The sequence below is a fragment of the Topomyia yanbarensis genome, chromosome 2, assembly GCF_030247195.1.
Source record: "Topomyia yanbarensis strain Yona2022 chromosome 2, ASM3024719v1, whole genome shotgun sequence".
NCBI lineage: Eukaryota > Metazoa > Arthropoda > Insecta > Diptera > Culicidae > Topomyia > Topomyia yanbarensis.
In genome coordinates, this window is record NC_080671.1 from 10,584,974 (window position 1) to 10,607,360 (window position 22,387).

The 22,387-nt window shown below is 39.0% G+C and overlaps 1 protein-coding gene across 1 annotated transcript; it reads right to left on the reverse strand.

Annotated features, from left to right (window-relative positions):
* Positions 1 to 770: 770 nt before the first annotated feature.
* LOC131682013 (uncharacterized) lies at positions 771 to 21,650 on the reverse strand. Its single transcript, XM_058963143.1, has 7 exons — positions 21,460 to 21,650; positions 20,718 to 21,255; positions 20,203 to 20,661; positions 19,731 to 20,144; positions 1,262 to 1,419; positions 1,032 to 1,196; positions 771 to 965 (listed from the first exon to the last, which is right to left on the reverse strand). The coding sequence occupies exons 1-7, from the start codon at positions 21,494 to 21,496 to the stop codon at positions 868 to 870; spliced, it is 1,869 nt and encodes a 622-aa protein (XP_058819126.1). The 5' UTR covers positions 21,497 to 21,650; the 3' UTR covers positions 771 to 867.
* Between the last annotated feature and the right edge of the window lie 737 nt (positions 21,651 to 22,387).

Here is a 22,387-nt window from a genome sequence, read left to right on the forward strand (position 1 = left end):
CAGGAAATGCCTTCCCCTAATTTCGTCGTTCGGGGCATTTTTCAAATTCGTTCATCCAATCTTCTTCATTACCCCCCCCCCCCCCCCCAGTCCAGGTGTTCCTATAAATGTGTAACACACTGTACCTTTCTCTAACGATCATACATACTTTCAGCGATTGTTTAATCAATTCGTATTCAAAAATAAAAAACCTGATTCTGGTAAACACCAATTAAACGTTTATCACCTTCACAAAATTGGTCCCAATTTCAGCGAACGTTGTTTTCATTTCTCGAGATTGTTAAATGCAAAACCAGACGTGTTTATCAGCATTTTTGCACAGCGTATAATTAAATCTCTCGTCTGTCTCCGGCACCCCTCCGAACCATACTCAAACCCGAATTTGCTTTGACTTGATGAAGAAATGAAACTTGATGTGTTTATCATATCATTTCAATGAATCCACCTTCCCATTCGGCTGTCCACCGACCAACCGCCTCCCGGTGAACGTGTTTCGATACATTCCAATAGTATTAACACTGAGCTATTATAGGCTATAGAAATGATAAGGACCTTCGGTTGAACGAATTTGGTTAGTGCCTACTCAAAAATCAATTCCTCGAAACAGCTTTATAGTATTCGCAGAGAGGTCCGAAGGTTTCAATGGTTTTCTCGATCCATAGTAGGGGTTTATTCAAATTGGACTGAAGATAACCTGTTCCACAGTTGACAATAATCTACATGCGCCAATTAATTAGCTAATTAATTGAGAATACTAGTTTTGTGAAAAATTTTCGTTTTTACGTGATGAGTTTTTATTGTTTTATCTCTGTTAGTTGAATACTAATGTAAGTTTTGCCAATTATTTCCCACAATTGCTCTTCACGTTCATGATCTGGGCTGATTGAAACCATCACTGCTGCTGGTACTGAGTGGTAAAAAGGGATTTGTACGGTTCCTTACCGGCGATTGTGAGCCGGGTCCTTCTGTAGGAACAAACGATGATTAGTTTTATGTTTACACAAACTAAAATTTTATTTTCAATTTCTTACCATTGAAATCGACAATATCGTGCGAGTATTCCGGCGTTGCGGGAGAAAGCGGTTCGAACCCCTGTTGCTGATGTGGACTTCGGGGAGCAAAACTCTGATGTAATGTATTGAATTGGAGATCATCTGCCTCTTCAGGCCAAGGATTCATGGTAGAATTATCGTAGGCTGAGGAAAGTGAGTAAAAAAATTGTATGAATAATAAATTTGTTTCTTGTCAGTTGGGTAGATACCATATTGTGCTTCCGGACCTCGGTCGTTGTATGGATCTCCAGTTGGGAACAGGCTGGGTACAATCTGGTGAGGCGATGGGAACATCGAAATATCGAATTCTTTTTTCTTCAGCTCATTTCGATCATCGTCCGGTGCTTCTCGGCTCAAACGGGAAATCCTGTTGAATGGTTGTACAATTGAAACGGGATTACAATAGAGAAAATTTGCACATTGGTGAATAGTAGTGATGATTGGGTTTGAACATGATTTGAAACAATTCATAAATTTAAGGTGATTGATATTACGTTTGTGGAATGTTTAGCCGCAAAAACTCTCAAAAGTAACATGAAGTACATTAGTGATTTATGCAACACGGATAAATGCGCGCTATCCGATTGTTACATTCTAATATTTGTAAGTCGGTTTCACCACAGGACCTGTCCGCGCGGAAGTTCTTTGTTGGTTCTTATTTATTATTATCATTATTACATATTAAGGCCTTAACCTCGAGGGTAATCTGCTTATTTTTGAAAATAATTTACTTTTCAAAGATACGAAAAATTAAAATTTATAAAGGTAAAACAAAACCGAATAGTATTGCAGGTCTATTCTGGAATCACTGCTTTCCTTGTTTTTATTTTCTTCCTCGGCGATGAGCAATAATCAGGTTTACCCTCTTTCAATTATTTATCATTCCATCGGCCACGAGCGAGAGGCGTTTGCGTCCATGTCGTTGTCGCTAGAGCAGCTTTGATTTTCACTGTTCAATGTTTGGTGCTTTTTGTGTTTTCGAGCGACTCTGGTATAGCCGTCTTCTTTTTTACTTATTACATGCCTAGATATGTTAACTATTGGCTTGGGGTTACAGTGGAATATTGTTTGTCCGGCATTTATTTCTTGGCCGGCTGCCTGTGGTGTATCAGCAGACGTCGAAGACTGTTTAGTGGTGTTGGTTGTGGTAGATGAATTTTCTTTAATTGTTTTGGCATATGGCTTACCGTACTGCGTCGTCTCGTTACAGAACTGGCACGTGGGCGTCTGCCCAGGTTATGTGCATGGCATAGGTTGGTTCAGCCGCATTCGCACCACCCGAACGCTGTTGTGAATGCCAGGGAAAAAGTTTCTCCATCTGTCATTGGTGACAGATTCCACTTCTCCATACTTTGACATGAATCTTTTAGATTATATTAAAAGTGGCGAGCGGCGCAAACCGTGTAGGCGAATTTGCGTCAGATCATTGTCCATATACATGGGGAGCTTGGTGTTGACGGTTTCGTATTCGACGTCGTGTTGAATGCTGCTCTATGTTACGAAGCATTCTGCCCCTGCTAAGGAGTTGAACGTTATTTGTAATACATACCTCGTATGTACTTCCGTGAGGATAAGTTCCATTTTCACCTTGATCAACTATTCACCTCGCGCATGGTGGGTGTGCAAAAAGTGAGAAAACTGTAATTTGATTCTTGTTGTTACGACTCTCAGCTGTAAAACCATCTTCATCAGCATTTATTTATATGCTGGCCATACTGGATGCTGGTTTAGAGATACTAGACGCAATCGTTATTTCGTTGTAGGTACAGATATCAGCTACCATTTGACCGTTTAATTGTGTTTCAGCAGCGCAGGTGGAAGTTGGTTGAAGGAGATTAATTTTTCTTAGCGGCTTCGGCAAATGGCTTTCCATAATGCACTGTCTGGTTCCTGAACTGACAAGTAAGAATCTAACCATTTTATTTGTCCCTAAGCTAGCGCAGTCCGGTAACTAAGTTATTGTCGGATCCTGATGAGACGAAGTCGAAACGCCAATTCCCTAACTAATTTCGTTATAGGATTTGTGTTCTTCACGCGCAAAGATGGTTTCAAACAATTTTCGCCTTAATGGAGAAAAAATAATTTTTACCAAAATTGTTCTTCACTAAGGAGAAATATAGCATATTCATTCCCAATTTTTTCAAAAATCATTTCATATTAATTTAGTTTGAACTCTAAACCCCGGACATCATTTGGATTTGTTCAGCTCCCAAGCCCAGTGCGTTAGAAAAATTCAATAGTCAAAGTTTTTACAACTCCAAAGAAAGACTTTTTTACAACTAGAATCTCCCAAAAACAATTCTTTCTTACGCTTCTTTATTACTTACTAGCTAATACCCCTCGCGCGTTGCTGCGACTTTTAACGAAATAGGAAGAAATTACAGGATGCCTCAGTTGCTGTGTGATATATCCCACAACAACTGATGAATGTGTCCCATAGAAATGGAATTGTATGCCCCAGTAGAATCATTGATATTTTTATAATTGTATTTTTCCTGTTACATAATATACCTATTATTATTATAGTAACATTTTATATTCATTATATGTACTATATTGGTTTTATTTGACTTATTACTTATTAAGATAGTTCATTTTTGTAATGCATTATATTTTTTTGTTATGTAGCGTTAGTGTTTAGTTGTTATAAGTATTATATAGATTGTCGTAATAACATTTCAGCTTGTTCAATATTAACATGCAGAATATAAGTGACCGAAGTTAGCGGTCCTTGCACTCGCTTTGACGTATGTAGATTTCAGTCGTTAAGGCCCTACTTTTATTAAACATTATATTTATTGTATACATTTTTTTATTAACCATTTCATGCCCAACTTTTTTCTAATGCAAGTAGGGTTTCAAAACTATTTTTCCTTGAAAAAGGTGGGCTCAAGAAATACGAAAAGCCATTTTTCATAAAGATAGGTGCTGTCCTCGCAGTGCTAGAAGCTGCTCAATTTTTACCTATCAATGCTCAATGCACTTCTCCTAGAATATTTACAACAGTTCAATTTCGTGGAAAACGTAGCCAAAGATAGTTTTAATTGAAAAGTTTTATCAGTTTCCAATAATATTGCAGCATTACGAAGATATATGTTAAATTCATTTTCCGTCGTCAACATAAACTGTTTCTGTCAGCATCGGAATCCAATCAGACTAATTTCAATAACTTCAGTTCTAGAGCTGATCCTTGTAACTGTTAATACTCAAATGAAAGGCAATAGTCACGTTTATTAGCGTTACTTGTTATTGTGTGAAAATCTTGCCTCAATCAAAAGTTATAGCTGTTTAAAAACGTTGTTGTCCACAAACAACATGGGCATGGGTTAAATTTATATATTACATTTTATTTCTTCAATGTATTTCATTACATTTTATTATTTCTAATTGAACTATATTCATTACATTCGTTATATGCATTTTTCCAAGATATTTATTTATTTCATTATTTGGGTAGGAAGGGTGCATCAGGGCATCATACGAACTGTGTCATGGATTAGGGTACGTGGATCGCCTGTCTCTAGTCAGAAAATAGTAATGTCTGCACGAACTTCCTAATTTTTTGAAATTATGTGGTTATTGTTGATATTCCTATCTGTCATGGCATGGCAAGTTTGATGCGCTCTTCTCACACAAACCATCAGGCAGTGCCTTAACAAGTATTGCAAATGCCGCTATTCGAACGTCTCGATTTTCTTTTTGGAAGGAAATTCTTTGTCCCTGTGGAGTACGCATAAGAACTTCTGCTTATGGATCCAACCATTTTTGGCCCCTCACTACCATTATACGCTTAATTGTCACATATTCTACGGGATTCCCTACATACATGTGACAAGTATGCGTAGAACGGCAGTTCATACAGCGATAAATTGAAAGTCGTTTGCTAGCAACATTTGGCTTTGATGTTAAAAGTAACTGCAGCTACTGGCGTAGCCCTTGCACTGATGGTGGGTTCACTACATCCTCATCATCACTAGAATCTCCGCAAAAACAATTCTTTTTTACGCTTCTTATTACTTATTTTCTTTGCTTTGTTCTTTTTCAGATCTTACTTTTTCTCTTTTTTGAAATCATAAGGCAATACAATAAAATGCGTGATTTCTAATTTTTTTTCAGAAATTTCGAAGTCCTTAGCACTAAAATTTTTTAAATTTGTTTTTAGCGGTTTTTGATTGTTTTGACACTAGTTGCTGACGTTTCATGCTATTTCTGGACATATTTTGATGAAATTTTTATTTTCGAGTTTTTAATATTTCATGTACTCCCTTTTTCGAATTTTTATAATATTATGAAATCAATTTCTTCACCAAGAATTTCCTGGGAATCCAAATTTCTGCTCCCCGATCTTGTGTTGAAAAGTGTGATCAACAATCAAAATATGAAAGACCCCAAGAAAGAAGTTTCACACGCGTAGCGGCAAGCGGGTTGACTAGAATAGTCGGCAGCAATGAATTGTCACTTGAAAATTTTTTATTTCTTATATTTTGCAAAAACACGAAAGATTCGCGGCTTAATTATGTCAACACCGCGAGCCATTTTAAATAAACATTAATAACAAGAACGAGTGCCCGACTGAATGACCCGCGGACGGTCTGCCGCTCCTGTGGGGACCTGTGTCTAGTAAAGGAGTTTTTCAATGGAGTCTAAAATAAAGAGCCTGATGAATGTTAAAAAATGCGATTATTGGCGCCGGTTCGTTGACGGCATGGAACGTTTGATTTACAAACACATGAAAGCAAAACATTTAAAAAATCATCTTCGCCACATTAATTTATTATGAATTATGTTGCTTCACATTTATCTGCAACCTGTGATACATTCATTTCGTTGTTACCTCGCGCAGAACAATCTACAGCTGGCACATGCAGCTGAGCTACTAAATAAATTAAGAAGTTACATACCTTTTTGTGCGAAAAATGTCAGGAAAGTTTTAATTTACGTAAAGACATAAAGCAATAATTTCATTTCTTAATTTTTTTAATCTTATAGTATTCTGGTAGAACATTTTTCAGTGAAATAAACAAGCATAAGTTTAGAAAAATGGATTGATAATTGGCGGAGTTATGGCTTTTTCCCCGAAGGGACCATTCATAAATTACGTAACGCAAAAATTGCCCAAAATTGACTCCCCCCTCCCCCCATGTAACAAATTGTCACAAATTTCTTCATCCCCCCCCCCTCCCCTGTTACGTAACAAATTCCCAGAAAAATTTTTTTTTCTTCGGTGAAAACATGTTACGTAACGATCTAGCTAACTCCCCCTCCCCCCTATGTCACAACATGTCACAACTTGTTGTACCCCCTCCCCCCCCCTAAAAGCGTTACGTAATTTATGAATGGTCCCGAAACCATATTTTAATTGATTTACGGTGATCATGATTGAAGACCAAAAAATCAACTAAAATACCGAACCTCCAAAAATGACATTAGTACATGAATCTTTCTCGTACCGATTAGTTGAATAAATAATATTTTTTCCTGCATTAGGGACTGTTTTTTCTAAAAAATCGCTGTTTTAAGCTCAAAAAATTGTATTAAAAATTCTCTTCTACAAAACAAAAATTTATGCATGAGAAAGTAATCGCAAAGGCACGAGAAAAATTAATTACTATCAATTGAAAAAAAAATTGAAGAAAATTGGTTGAGTGGTTTTTCAGCAATCGTGAGCACAGAAAAACCATTTTTGGAAAAACGACATTTCGTGATAATCGAGTTTAAAAATTCAAGCTACCACTGCTCTTGATAGACGAAGCGTTCTTGGAAGCGCTGTAACTTTCGATATGTTTCTCGGATCTCTATAAAAATTTTCAAGGAGTTGTACTATCGGATAAAGTAATAAAAAAATCGATTTTTGAAAAAATAAAAAGGTAACCCCTAAAAATTTGCCCGGAATAAACCGCTTCGAGCGTTATAATCACAGAGCGTGAAGTTACCATATTCTTATTCATTGCTTCACTTTCTAAACCCCGCCGATCACAATTCATACCGGCCGATTTCATTGTTGTTTTGCATTTGGAACTTGAACCGAGAAAATGATTCTGTTCCAACCTCGACAATTGCATCGAAGCAAATGGTTTACTGCCAGATACTCAATTTGGCTTCCGCCTGCGAGTAAGCCTAGAGCTCTTTACCACATTGGATGAGAAACTGTAGTATGTCTCCGAGTTTCAGTCATCCATGCGCGGTACCGTCTATGTAACGGGGAACGTGCCATTTAAGCCAATATATTCTGATTCTTGATTCCTGAAGCAAGGCCGAAAGCTCGAAATTGCAATTGCGCTACTACTGGGCAGTTGCATATCAGTTGACATGAGGTTCGGTAGTAGGATTCACAAAGATCACATGAAAATGACTCAGCACGCTGGATAGTTGCTATGTGATGATTTTCATCGACTTTACTCGTGATGGAAGGAAGAAATACAGCGTTTCCTTTGTTTTCGAGACAATGCACACTAGATTGAAAGGCTGCTAAATGTCGTTAGTTTGGCGCTATTGTAGGTCTGACTGCGACAGAGGTCGAAAGTAGACTGACATCAATTATCGATCATTGAGAGGTCGTGATCCGATAAAAAATAAATGACTGGAATACATATTGAAAAATCTCAAAATAATGAGAGATATATAGATAGTAGGAAGTTGAAAGATGTTGCTTGAAGATTAATGGTGCTTCCATCAAGCAGGAGGAATGTTGGGGTAGTGTGTCCATTATTGGAACCTTATGTAGTATTGCCAAAATTTCATCGTACATACTCCACAATGCCTAACCATAAACGAAGCACATGGTCAGTTACATTGATTCTTTAATATTATTCCTGGTATAATAGCTTCTTGATGTCCCTGACATAATGAAACTAAACGGAGTTATTTCCCACTTTGGAAAAGTCACATTTTTTCTTTCAGTGAATATCCTACTTCGCTTACAGATGGTCAAATCTGGGAACCTTTGAAATCAATCGGTATTATTTGGAGTCAAGGCGCGCAAATCGTCACGAGGTTCGTTCACTTTGTTTGTATTGCTCTCTGCCAGAATATAAATAACGGTGTTTCACAAATTTGTCTCTTTTTGCACGAATTGTTGGTGCCGAAGATTTTTGTTATATATTACGACAGACGTTTTGTGCATTCGATTATTATGACCGATTCGGGGAGACGTAGAAAGCGAACTGGTAATAATAACAGTATACCTATTCAACAAATTGGTGTTTCGAAGACAACTATTAACATGCTCACTATGCGATATAAGAAGTGTTCAATAACTTAGCTATCGCGTAAAGTTTGTTTAAAATTGCTTTCAAAACGGCACAAAAAAATTACTCGAATCTATCAATATGATCGGTACAATTTATTTCAGTGGCAGGAATGTAAAACAACCGAAATATAAAAGACGCCGAGTGTACGTTGCCGCAACGCCTGACATGCCTTAGCATTCGCCATTTGTCCAAAAACTTAGGTTTTGAATTTAGCTAGGAGAACTGCCTGTGTGAAGCACCATACAAGAATACTTTAAAAATATTTACCCTACCAAATCTTCGAGGCTCCTCAAATATCCTTAAACGCATGCACATTTGCCGCGACTCATTTAACCAAATCAGGGTCGATATGTGTAAACACTTTCAAAAGGGTATTTTAAATTTTTTTTGAACGGTTTGTCTTCATAATGAATTATTTTTTAAGATAGGGCGGATGCACTCCATGTGGATTTGTCCATTTACAGACTCAGATATGACGTAGGAATTAATTTTTTCCACATCCACAGATCGCTTGCCATACAAGGCTTTCTGGTTGGTTGGCTAATGTTCGATGCCTTCCAAACGTTGTATACGTAGTGTAATAAACGTTTGAATGTTAAAAATAAATCGAAACTTGAATTAAAATGTTGGATTGCCGTTTGAACTGGTTCAATAGTCATGCAGTGCCTCGTTTTCTGCCGGTCTGATGTCCTAAACGTCTTGATCACATAGGATACGGTCCAATGTGTGATTCCGAGCTACTACAGATCTATTGTTACCCCACGCAAAAATTTTATGAACATTTTTTTTTTAAATTTAGTCTATTGAATGATTTTATATTCATCCTAAATGCGGGGCCCCCAAAATCCCACCCCTGGCCCAGTGCGCCCATGCGTAAAGACGGTACTGCAAACCATGCCCTACTATGTTCAATTCACAGTTATCCGTTGAATCATTCATTCACACAGTCAAGCTGCTCAATCATTTTCAATATCATTGACCCTGTAAATGCGTCAAAACGAAAACCTTCTCTGTTCTCGTACGTGTGGAAGTTTCTACAGCGAATGGTAGTGTCTACGTCATCAATAGTCCAATCCACGATTTCAACTTCCCGGCCGTTTTGACGTTTGCTGCGGGTGGAATGACAACTGTTGTTTTTGCTTGTTGGGTACATTTTACACTGCAACCAACGTTTTGTTCGATTGTTTACATTTGGTTAATACGATTTGTAGTGATTCTTCGTAATTTAATAAAAAAATTTAATCTTATTAAATGCGATAATCTGCTAGTTTGCACTGAATATCAAGTCAACGAAGAGTAGCTTTGGTTAGAGTTTTTATTTAGAGCATTTTGTCATTTGTGGGTGAAATGAATATTACGGTTCTTGGTACCTCTTTGTCCTCCGATGTGTAAAATCTAACAATAGCTAACCAGAAGTTTATTTATCGATTGATACATCATGGTACATCAATAAAACAAAAGTTATTAGAAACATTGATCCATACTATGTTGTATTTCGACTATGCGAGCTATCAACATCTGTGACGACTGACTTGTTGTTGACTTTTTAATAAACTTTCGTCGTATACTGGCAATATAGTAAAAAACGTAGTTTGGATAGCTACAGTGACACAATCTCATATTTGTACACCTCTAGTGTATATGTTTAATATTGTTTCACAAACGTTTGCGCTATTTAATATAGGTATTGTTTTGTAAATAGGGTAGTAGAATCATCATCTGTCATTTTCGTATCATTTGTAGTCTAAAGTGTGCAAGTTTTCGTACACTACACATAAAAAAATCATTACTTGGTGTGAAAAAGGCACAATTTCATATTCGTACACTTTTGAAAAGTCATTTAATTTGTAATTTAAGACCTGTTATTTTTAGAATTTTTTTTTATTTTACTTTGAAAAATAGATTTTATGACTACAGAAAAGTGTTCATTGGCACAGTTTCCTCAACACTAGTTTAAGAAATTCCCTCAAATTAACGTAATGGTTAAAAAAACGTAAATTAACTGCCATTATGGGACGGAAACTAATTATTACTCACCAAAATGAAGCTAAATCACTTCATAAAATCTTTGAAATTGTTCAAAGGTTGCCTCCAACTATTTAACATGTTGTTAAAAACTTTGATGTGGCGAAATGCAGAACAGATATAGCGAAAAACTTGATCTGTAAAAAATTTACGATGAGGGATAAACGATTTTTAATTAGAAAAGTTTGGGAAAATCGAGTAATTAATGTTATATATATGGTAAATAAATTGAATCGTAGCATTTTAGTATAAGTCTACTCAGGTACGGCTCGTAATGTACGGAGAACGGACAATTACAATGCCTGTGTTCTGAGCAAGAAGCTGTTCATCAATGAGAAGAACAAAGAATTGATTTTTTATACACTAAACAACTTTATTGGAATATTGGAAAGATGTTAAACTTTGTCTACGAGTCCAAATTCAACATCTTTGACTCAAATGGCTGTTGTTTTGGGTGGAGAAAATCGAACTCAGACCTGGACGTAATAGTCTTGTAACAGCAGCTAAGCGCAGGGACAGTGCAGTTATTGTATGGGGTATTATATGTCCACTAGAAGTGCTAGAAATTTGGTCTTCATTGATGGAACGATGGATCAGAATGCGTATTTTAATATGAATGTCTTAAAATAAATTTTAAAGCAAAGCTTACGTAAAATGGTACTTTTACTAAAAAATGGTGGACATCGGAAATTCGATCAGGAGAAGAAGCTAAAGCATAAGGCTTGCAAAAAACGTTTAGAATAAATTTATAATTGTTTAAATGTTATGGATTCTCTCGCTGCACCCCGTTTATTAACTGATTAGAAAAATAAATGGGAGTATTTGGTTAAAAAGTGTAAAACTATCCGGATTATAATGAGAATGATCTTAGAAACTACTATTTAGAAGAATGGGATAAAATTTAAGTTGAATGCACACAAAAACTAGTGGTTAGCATTCCAATACGATTGAAAACTGTAATTACAAACAAAAGGCACCACATTGAATATTTATTATAGAAATTTCAATTAATTTTTGAAAAAAATATGTGTACTGTACGAATATGAGATTGCGTGTATATTAGACTATCTTTAGAATTATGATTTTTTGTGAAAAAATGAGCATTTGTAGTACAAAGATAATTATTGTATCTTCCTTATGCTGTCTAGTAAACTATTTCCACATAAATAAAATGTCACGTGAACTAATTTTTTACTTGTAAAATGCATATAAGCATTCCGCACAGCGGTGTACGAAAATGAGATTGTGTCTCTGTACAATAAAAATTAAACTGGTTTGTACATACAGTCGAAGACATGATAGTAGAGGAAAATAGGTGGTTGTGGGAAAAGTAAGTTTAACCAATAAAATAGTTTCACTTACTAGTTCTATAGTTATAGAAAACATTCGAAAATTCTTTGTTCAAGCGATCTATTCAATGCGGATGAACGAGAAAATGTCCGGACCTCACACTGCCATGGTGTTGCTTGCTCCCATTTGAATGCCATAATCTGCTCCTTGGCAAATTTGCATGCACAGTCGACGGACAGACGGATTTGAAAAAAATAGTTATAAATGTCACTTATCGTTCAATGGTTTCAAAGTTCAATGGCACCCGGTGATCGGAATCCTGAGTGGGTCCTGTATGGTTTTCAGCTACATTGCAACAATCTAAACCTTACGGGTTAAAATGGTTTGACTTGATGCGAGACTGAACATTTGGGAAGATAGTGTCTCCGGAAAGTTGTGTCCAGTAAGTCAAGGTTTTCTGGATAGTGAAAAGAGAACCTCTGAATTGTATTTTCTTGAGGATTTATCCCAGTTTCGGAGTTGATTGTTGCATTTGACCTGGATGCCATACTGCATCGATTTAGGATTCCGAATCAAATTCCGAATGGCTTGATCTGGAGCTTCATAGTATGCCGGGTGTCATATCCCATTCGACTCAGTTCGTCGAGATCGGAAAAAGTCTGTATGTGTGTGTGTATGTATGTATGTGTGTGTGTATGTGTGTGTGTATGTGTGTGTGTATGTGTGTGTGTGTATGTGTGTGTGTGTGTATGTATGTGCGTATGTGTCAAATAATGTCACTCATTTTTCTCAGAGATGGCTGGACCGATTTGCCCAAACTTAGTCTCAAATGAAAGGTGCAACCTTCCCATCGGCTGCTATTGAATTTTGGATCGATCGGAATTCTGGTTCCGGAATTACGGGTTTCAGAGTACGGCCACACAGAAATTTCTCATATAAACTATAGGAAAAATTAAAAATAGAATTTTTATTTTTGATGCTAAATGTGTTCAAGGTGCATGAAACGTCGAGATTTGATGCAAACTCGAAAAAAAAATTTGACTACGATTCACTTTTTTGGATTTTGGCACATTTTTGCCTTTCTCATATAGAAAGGTTATGCAATCACTCTGAAAAACGTCAACCTAATCCCGGCCCGGAGGGCCGGGTGTCATATCCCATTCGACTCAGTTCGTCGAGATCGGAAAAAGTCTGTATGTGTGTATGTATGTATGTATGTGTGTGTATGTGTGTGTGTATGTGTGTGTGTATGTGTGTGTGTGTGTATGTATGTGCGTATGTGTCAAATAATGTCACTCATTTTTCTCAGAGATGGCTGGACCGATTTGCCCAAACTTAGTCTCAAATGAAAGGTGCAACCTTCCCATCGGCTGCTATTGAATTTTGGATCGATCGGAATTCTGGTTCCGGAATTACGGGTTTCAGAGTACGGCCACACAGAAATTTCTCATATAAACTATAGGAAAAATTAAAAATAGAATTTTTATTTTTGATGCTAAATGTGTTCAAGGTGCATGAAACGTCGAGATTTGATGCAAACTCGAAAAAAAAATTTGACTACGATTCACTTTTTTGGATTTTGGCACATTTTTGCCTTTCTCATATAGAAAGGTTATGCAATCACTCTGAAAAACGTCAACCTAATCCCGGCCCGGAGGGCCGGGTGTCATATCCCATTCGACTCAGTTCGTCGAGATCGGAAAAAGTCTGTATGTGTGTGTGTATGTATGTATGTGTGTGTGTATGTGTGTGTATGTGTGTGTGTATGTGTGTGTGTATGTGTGTGTGTGTATGTATGTGCGTATGTGTCAAATAATGTCACTCATTTTTCTCAGAGATGGCTGGACCGATTTGCCCAAACTTAGTCTCAAATGAAAGGTGCAACCTTCCCATCGGCTGCTATTGAATTTTGGATCGATCGGAATTCTGGTTCCGGAATTACGGGTTTCAGAGTACGGCCACACAGAAATTTCTCATATAAACTATAGGAAAAATTAAAAATAGAATTTTTATTTTTGATGCTAAATGTGTTCAAGGTGCATGAAACGTCGAGATTTGATGCAAACTCGAAAAAAAAATTTGACTACGATTCACTTTTTTGGATTTTGGCACATTTTTGCCTTTCTCATATAGAAAGGTTATGCAATCACTCTGAAAAACGTCAACCTAATCCCGGCCAAATTTTTTTTTCGACTCGTTTAGGGTTTCTGGATTTTAACAGAGGCGTAGTTGATGGTTTACGGAGAGGGGTTACACCCCCCCCCCCACTACTGTTCGCGCCCCTCCTTTAAAAATCTCCTTAAATCACCCCTCAGACCACCACCCCATCCAGCCCTCATACCCCTCCCTTTCAACCCCGTCATCTTTAAACCACCACTGTATCACAAAGCATAATAATTTAAGCTGGGGAGTCGTTCGTTCATGGGACTTTCGCCCTCTTCACATACCCAGCCCCGCATGACAAAATGAGTTAGCAAGCAGATAACATTGATCTAATGCTGATTAGGCTAATGGAGTATGATATTTTTTTGTTTCAAGTGTTTCACCGTCGACACGTAGCTCATCAAGTTCGTGGCTGGCATGCCATTGTGTATAAGTGCAAAGTGTACTAAGAATGTAATGGACATTTCCACAATTATGTTGAACATAAAAAGCCTCCGTGCCATAGTTTAGAGAAATGAGAAAGGCACAATTGCACCGCTAGGTGGATTAAAACAGGTTTTTTATATTGTAACGACATATAATTAGCAAGGGAACCATCTGCCGATCGTAGTCTCAATCAATAACGGCTCAAGGCCATTGGAAACAATCAATATTTCGTATGACCTCACACGAAATATCGATTGGAAGAGCTATGCTGCCGCGATATCCGACAACATCGAATCTACTCAAGAACTTCCTCCGGAGGAAGAGTACAGCTTTTTGGCTGGCTTGATTCTCGACAGCGCGAATCAAGCTCAGACTAAGCCAGTACCCGGCGCGAACATACAAAAACGTTCTCCCAATCCCTGGTGGGATAAAGAGTGCTCAGACGTGTACGCAGAGAAGGCCGCCGCGTTTACGACCTTCCGGAACGACGGGTTACCCGCTAGTTTTCGACAGTACGCGACGTTAGACAAGCGAATGAAGAGTTTGATGAAAGCCAAAAAACGCGGTTATTGGCGCCGGTTCGTCGACGGATTAACGAGAAAAACATCGATGAGCACTCTTTGGGGAACAGCCCGACGTATGCGAAATCGAAACAATACTAATGAGAGCGTGGAATATTCAAACCGTTGGATATTCGATTTCGCCAAGAAGGTTTGTCCGGATTCCGCCCCGGCATAGAAGATCTACCGCGCCGCGTCCCGTCACGATAACGCGAACGAAACACCTTTTTCGATGGTGGAGTTCTCACTTGCTCTCTTGTCGTGTAACAATAAAGCTCCAGGGCCAGACAGAATCAAATTCAACTTGTTGAAGAATCTGCCAGACTCTGCCAAGAGACGCTTGTTGAACTTATTTAATAAGTTTGTTGAGGCTAACATTGTCCCACACGATTGGAGGCAAGTGAAGGTCATCGCCATCCAAAAACCAGGAAAACCAGCCTCCGACCACAATTCGTATCGACCGATCGCAATGCTATCTTGTATCCGGAAGTTGTTCGAGAAAATGATCCTATCCCGCCTCGACAATTGGGTCGAAGCAAATGGCTTACTGTCAGATACACAATTTGGCTTTCGCAAAGGCAAAGGGACGAATGATTGTCTTGCGTTGCTCTCAACCGAAATTCAAATGGCCTATGCTAGTAAAGAGCAGATGGCATCAGTGTTCCTAGATATAAAGGGGGCTTTTGATTCAGTTTCTATCAACATTCTTTCAGAGAAGCTGCACCAGCATGGTCTTTCAGCGACTTTAAACAACTTTTTACTAAACTTGTTGTCGGAAAAGCACATGCATTTTTCGCATGGTGACTTATCGACATCACGATTTAGCTACATGGGCCTTCCCCAGGGCTCATGTCTAAGCCCCCTGTTATACAATTTCTACGTCAACGACATTGATGAATGTCTTGACAATTCCTGCACGTTAAGGCAACTTGCAGACGATGGCGTGGTGTCTGTTACGGGACCCAAAGCTGTCGATCTACAAGGACCATTACAGAATACCTTGGACAATTTGTCTGCTTGGGCTATTAAGCTGGGTATCGAATTCTCCACGGAGAAAACTGAGCTAGTTGTATTTTCTAGGAAGCGTGAACCAGCACAACTACAGCTTCTATTAATGGGTCAAACTATCGCTCAGGTCTTCACAGTAAAATATCTAGGGGTCTGGTTCGACTCGAAAGGTACTTGGGGATGCCATATTCGGTATCTGAAACAGAAATGCCAGCAAAGGATCAACTTTCTTCGTACAATAACCGGAACGTGGTGGGGTGCCCACCCAGGAGACCTAATTAGGTTGTATCAAACAACGATACTGTCGGTACTGGAATACGGATGCTTCTGCTTTCGATCCGCCGCGAACATACATTTCATCAAACTCGAAAGAATTCAGTATCGTTGTTTGCGTATCGCCTTAGGGTGCATGCAGTCGACCCATACGATGAGTCTCGAAGTCCTGTCGGGCGTTCTCCCGCTGAAAAATCGATTTTGGGAACTCTCATATCGATTGCTCATTCGATGCGATATCTTGAACCCGTTGGTGATTGAAAATTTCGAAAGGCTTGTTGAGCTCAATTCTCAGACCCGTTTTATGTCCCTGTACTTTGACTACATGGCGCAAAATATTAATCCTTCTTCTTACAATCCCAACCGTGTGCATTTCATAAATACTTCTGAATCTACTGTTTTCTTCGACACATCCATGAAAGATGAGATTATTGGAATTCCGGACCATATACGCCCACAAGTGGTTCCAAACATTTTTTATAATAAATTCCGAGAAGTCGACTGTTCTAAGATGTTTTATACTGACGGATCAAACCTCGAAGGGTCCACTGGCTTCGGTATTTTCAATCAAAAGTTCACCGCCTCCTACAAACTCAGTGACCCTGCTTCAGTTTACGCCGCAGAACTAGCTGCTATTCAGTATACCCTTGGAGTCATTGACACATTACCCGCAGACCATTACTTCATCGTCTCGGATAGTCTGAGTTCTATTGACGCTATTCGCTCGATGAAACATGGAAAGCACTCCTCATATTTTTGGGGAAAATACGGGAGCTACTGAGTGCTTTATCTGACAAATCTTTCCAGATTACCTTGGTGTGGGTCCCTTCTCATTGCTCCATTCCGGGCAATGAGAAGGCGGACTCCTTAGCTAAGGTGGGTGCCATTGAAGGTGACGTTTTTGAAAGACCAATTTGCTTCCACGAATTTTTCAGTATTACTCATCAGAGAACCCTCGAAAGTTGGCAAACCTCGTGGAGCAATGGGGAGCTAGGAAGGTGGCTACATTCGATAGTCCCTAAGGTATCGACGAAACCTTGGTTCAAGGGGATGGATGTGGGTCGTGACTTCATTCGTGTGATGTCCCGACTCATGGCGAACCATTACACGCTGGATGCACATCTCCGACGTATTGGGCTCGTGGAGAGTGGTATCTGCGCTTGTGGCGACGGTTATCACGATATAGAGCACATAGTCTGGGCGTGCACCGAGTACAGTTCCGCCAGGTCTCGGCTTATGGACACCCTCCGGGCCCGAGGAAGACCACCCAACGTCCCGGTTCGAGATGTGTTGGCAAGCCGCGATGTCCTCTATATGTCCCTTATATACACCTTCATAAAAACCATCAATATCCAACTTTAACTGCCCCTTTTTCCTTATCATTCTCAGAAGCGCTCTCTTCCACCTGTACCATACACACACGATGGTTTGATGCGACTCCAAGGCGACACAAAACATCCCTGTCGAATGAGCCAACAAACACGGGACCTAAAGCACGAACATCACACGCACAACTCGAAATGTAGCCGATCAACATCTGAGCCGCACTACGAAATCGTCTGGAGAAACCCCTGCCATCTCGAGAACGACCACCCGGCGTCCCAGTACATGATTCTTCCTGATGAAGACCACCCTGATTCTGTAATCCATCCGTTGATCTCCCGAAGTCTGAAACTGAAATAATGTTCTCCCCCTGCCATGTTTGTCCACCCTACTTCCCCTGACTCTTATACACAGAAGTAACACCCCTTCCCCCCCCCCCCCCCAAATATCTTCATGAAGCATTTAGCTCTTCTTGCCTTTTCTAGTTTTAACTATTATATTATATGATCTCGTTGAAAATGCCCAACTCTACTACCACATAAAATAACTCTAATTAATGTCTCCGAATCTTTACAAAATTTAATCACGCCCTCTAATTATTTCTAATTTTAAGATAGTCGTAAAAATTTTCCCCCTTAGTTAAACATTATTTGCTCCAATAATCTCATTGCTAAAAATGTCAAACCATATTGCCATAAAAACTAAATGACCCCTCTAATCTTACGAAAATTATACTACCCCCTTGTGTATATGTATAGCTATAAATTAGCCTTAGTTTAATTTCAAAAATCAATATGTAAGCCCCTAGTTTTAAGTAATTTAAAATGTAAAACAAAACAAAATTGGCACCTTTAAGCTAACGCAAACCTGCCTTATCAAATAAACGAATTGAAAAAAAAAAATTAGCAAGGGACTGGAAGGTGAAGTATTTTTCAAATATTAAGAGCCATAGTACTCAAGGGAGAGCAAGGATTTGAAGTAAGAAAGTTTAGAAAAGCGTGGAGTAGGGTCAATGAACAAGCTTAGAGTTTCCCGGTTACTTAGCTTTTTGTCTTCTGCAGCGCAGTAGTCAGGATCTTTTGGCATTAAATGCGAATCACCTGAGTCTGCGGCATGTCCGGACAAGCGTAAAGTCAATTTAATGACCTATGCTGTCGGAGCCGACTTTTTTCTGGAAGTAAAGCAGTATTTACGCAATATAGAAGATGTTAATTGTAAAACCAAAACTCTCGCTTTACGTATGCCTATACCTCATCTGGTATCATCTTGGGTTTTCACGTCATTTGCAGTTTGACAAGACCATAATTTGACAAAACCATAATTTGATGTTGGAACGGTCTATCCCTGAGAATCATCATAGGAAGGGCAATCCCTCGGATTTAACCTCAATCTCGCTCTAACACAATTGCATATGGATTAGTCCATGGAAGTTACGTGAGTTCGCGTGAGAATCGTCGAACTTGAACTTCATTCATCATGAGTTAATTCATGTCGTCACCTTGTAAAACTCAACACTCGTTCTAACTTGATTGTAATTGAGTTCTACAAGATGACAACATGAATGAACTCATGATGAATGAAGTTTATATTTGACAATTGACTTTACGCTGACGTCACAAATGAACTCTAGTGTTGATTTTTGACAGTTCGCTTGTACTGTTATCATGGACTTAGAAAAATTCTTTGCGAATTGCTTCCAGCGAATCTATCGTCCACAAAATTGTTTGAAGTCCATGTAAACAGTACAAGTGAACTGTCAGGAAATGTGGGGTTAACTGTGTCCGTAAAGAACCTAATTCTCGGTCTTTGTTTACTTCATCAGTTGCGTGAGTACGAGTGCAACGGGTGCTTATCTGTTACTTTCGAACTCATTTAATTCCCATGTAAACAAACCACCGAGAATTAGGTTCTTTATGGACACAGGTAACCTCACTTTTCTTGACCGTTCACTTGTACTGTTTACATGAACTTAGAACAATTTTGTGGACGACTAGATTCGCTTGAAGCAAATCGCAAAAAAATCGTAAAGTGTGTAATACTCAAACGAAGTTCATCCGGCTCATTTTGCGGTCTCTGTTGGTGTAAAACCTAATTGAATACTTTACGATGACGTCAAAAATGAATTCGAGTGTTCATTTTTGATGGTTCGCTTGTACTATTTACATGCATGTAGATTTTTTTAGGATTTTTTTCGAGCGAATCTAGTCGTCCACGAAATTATTCCAAGTCCATGTAAACAGTACTAGTGAACTGTCATAAAAAATGAGATTAACTGTATCAGAAAAGAACCTAATAGTGATCAAGCCTAGCGAAAATTAAAATTCAATTTCTGTGTCACATAAACAACCCTTATCTCTTACCTTCTATAATCCTTGAAGAAATCGATCTTCCAAATACTGTACAGTACGAAGATAAACGCCGCCAATATACACAAGCTAATAGCTATCCAAATCAGCAACACGGACTCACTCTCCGGCATTTGGTACACCTCAATACCCTGTTCGGCCAGTGCCATTGCTCCGAATTCGGCCCACATTCGTTCCAGATTCGCTAGAGACAGTTCATACTCCACTTCCGGCACCTCGGTGGTAGTCAGTGCAATATATCCCTTCCCAGCTAGCTTACCCTTGGCATCCACGCCGAAACCTTCCGGTTCTTCCTCGATCGGCGGGGCAAGTGGACGAAGCGGCACAGCAAACTCCAAACTAACGCACTCTTCATAGCTTGGCCACGTGTCCGGACACTTTTGCGCTAAGATCCGAATGTCCTCAAGACTATGAAGAAACGAAAAACATTAGAAATTTCCGATACTGTTATCAAAGCGGCACTTACCGACTTGCTTTGTACTTGAGCTGGTGCTCCTCGATAAAAGCATTGGATGCGTTCACCAGCGCCGTCTTAATGATGGGCCACGTTTCTACGGAAACTAGCATCGTTCGACTGATAGAGATCTCCTTGCGAAGCCACTGCAGTTCCTCCCGTGGAACAATCATTTCCGTAGTCGATGGAGTAGTCGGTGAGACAACGGTTCCGAATGGAGCATATGTTAGCAGAAAGCCTGCGTGGGTCTGCGAATCCGTTTCGTTGTGCTGGGATACGAAATGAACGGAGAAGGTAGTGGTGTGAGGGATGAGAAACCGGATTGGTTCAGTTATGTTTCCTGTCAAAACTGGACCCTTTTCGTCGTTGTCATTGATCGATCCGCCTCGGATGTACAGGAAATCGGATACATGGTCAAGATCTATTTTGTGGATCGTCACCTGAACACCGATTCCTCCAGTGACCGTGAAGCTAAATTTAAAAATAGTTTAATTACTAAATTTAATTAATCTAATCAAATATACTACTTTTCAAAGCTGTTAACCATATTCGGATACGGTTGAGGATAATTTGGGGATGTCAATACGATTTCTTCGGGATGCTCATCGGTAAAGGCAGCGACTCTAGCCACCAAAGGTTCCGAGTCTGGTAGACTGTAGATCCTAGGAGATTTTATCAGTGCGTAGGTTCCAAAATCTTCATCGACTTCTCCGCTACCATCACTGTCATCGATTGCGGTCGGCTCTGATACAAATACAGTTTCCTGCAATCGATCGGACAAACTTTCCAGCGATTCTTCAACCGTCGCATTTTCAACCGAACGCGCGTCTTCCCTCTCGACATCGGCCACCTTAGGAACTATGAAGATGTCGTCGTAATCATAGTTGTAATTTGGATCGTCCGTTTCCGCATCTCCCATCATCGATAATTCTGGATTGTCGGCATCACCGGGAGGACAATTGACGTAGTCATCTGTTAGCGATGGTGTTGAGTTTTGCTGATCGTTGAAACCACTGCCTTCCGGTAGAGGCGGCACGTCTTGACCATATCCCAACTGGAGTAATACTGAAAACAAGTGGGAATTAGGATGATAGCGAGAGGGAAACTTTGTTTGTATCCTCTTTATAAAAATATCGATGTTTGCCGGTAGTCGCAATTTTTCTTTATCTTATCACTTGTGGCGCGCTTTATTGGTAAAAGCACTTCGTAGTGCTCCAATAACAAGACTATTGGATGGCTGATGTATGTTTGAGAAGCATTATTACACACCTATTGTAAAAAATACACTCAGTTGTACAACTTTCATACTTATTCCTTAAGCGTTCTAATCGCAGATTTTAATAATTTTTATCACTGTAACCCCTACTAGAGGCATAGAAAACTCATTTCAGACTATTGAATGGTTTTGCTATAACTTATTAATTACTAATATCAATTAGCGAAGAACTCGTCCACTAGACGGTTGGTCACAGACTAACTGCACAATATGAATCTGCTCGCTATCGCGGTCGTTATCATTGGCGAATGGCAATTTTATCAGATAAAACAAGGTACCAGCAGGTTGAATATTAGAACGGTAAAACTGAAATTGAGTAAACAAAATTTAGATTGCTGTGCCTAAAATCTGTTTAAATCAGATTAAGTATTGGAAATGACTGATGTGCTGCTACTCCGTTATTGAGCATTATTAATTGTTAATTATTACTATGCTATATTTCACCCTAAGGAGGAAAATTTGGTAAACACCAATTCTTGTTAATTCTTGTTTTCTCAATTATTTTTATTTTAAAGAGCATTATTCCTGTTTTCCTGCCCCAGAGAATTTGTGCACTGCGGTACCCAACCAATCTCAGAAGATTGAAAAAACACAAAGTAGGTTACACCAATATTTACTGTAGCTATACAAAACTAATCCTGATTTCGTTTTCAGATTCGAGTCGCTCTGGGTTCGCTCTAATGTTTACAACATCCATACAAAACTGACAGCTTCGAGCAAACCTAATAGTTTCAAACTGGCCTACCCTGATCTAGATTGAGAAACGAAATCAACGTTGGTTCGCTAGCCTACATTACAAAAATATATATAAAAAAAAACAACTAAAATGGTTTAGGTCAACTAAATATTCAGCATGTTAGCTCATGTATATCAATCGTCTCGTTTCAATCTCCTACAACCGACATACCAACATCTCTATAA

Excerpts from the sequence above, each read along its gene's own strand:
- LOC131682013 (XM_058963143.1), bottom strand. The coding sequence starts at position 21,496 with ATGAAAGTTGTACAACTGAGTGTATTTTTTACAATAG. Across the intron at positions 20,662-20,717 it reads ATGGTTAACAGCTTTGAAAA|CTTCACGGTCACTGGAGGAA; the intron begins GTAGTATATTTG and ends TTTTAAATTTAG. Across the intron at positions 20,145-20,202 it reads CTCAAGTACAAAGCAAGTCG|TCTTGAGGACATTCGGATCT; the intron begins GTAAGTGCCGCT and ends GTTTCTTCATAG.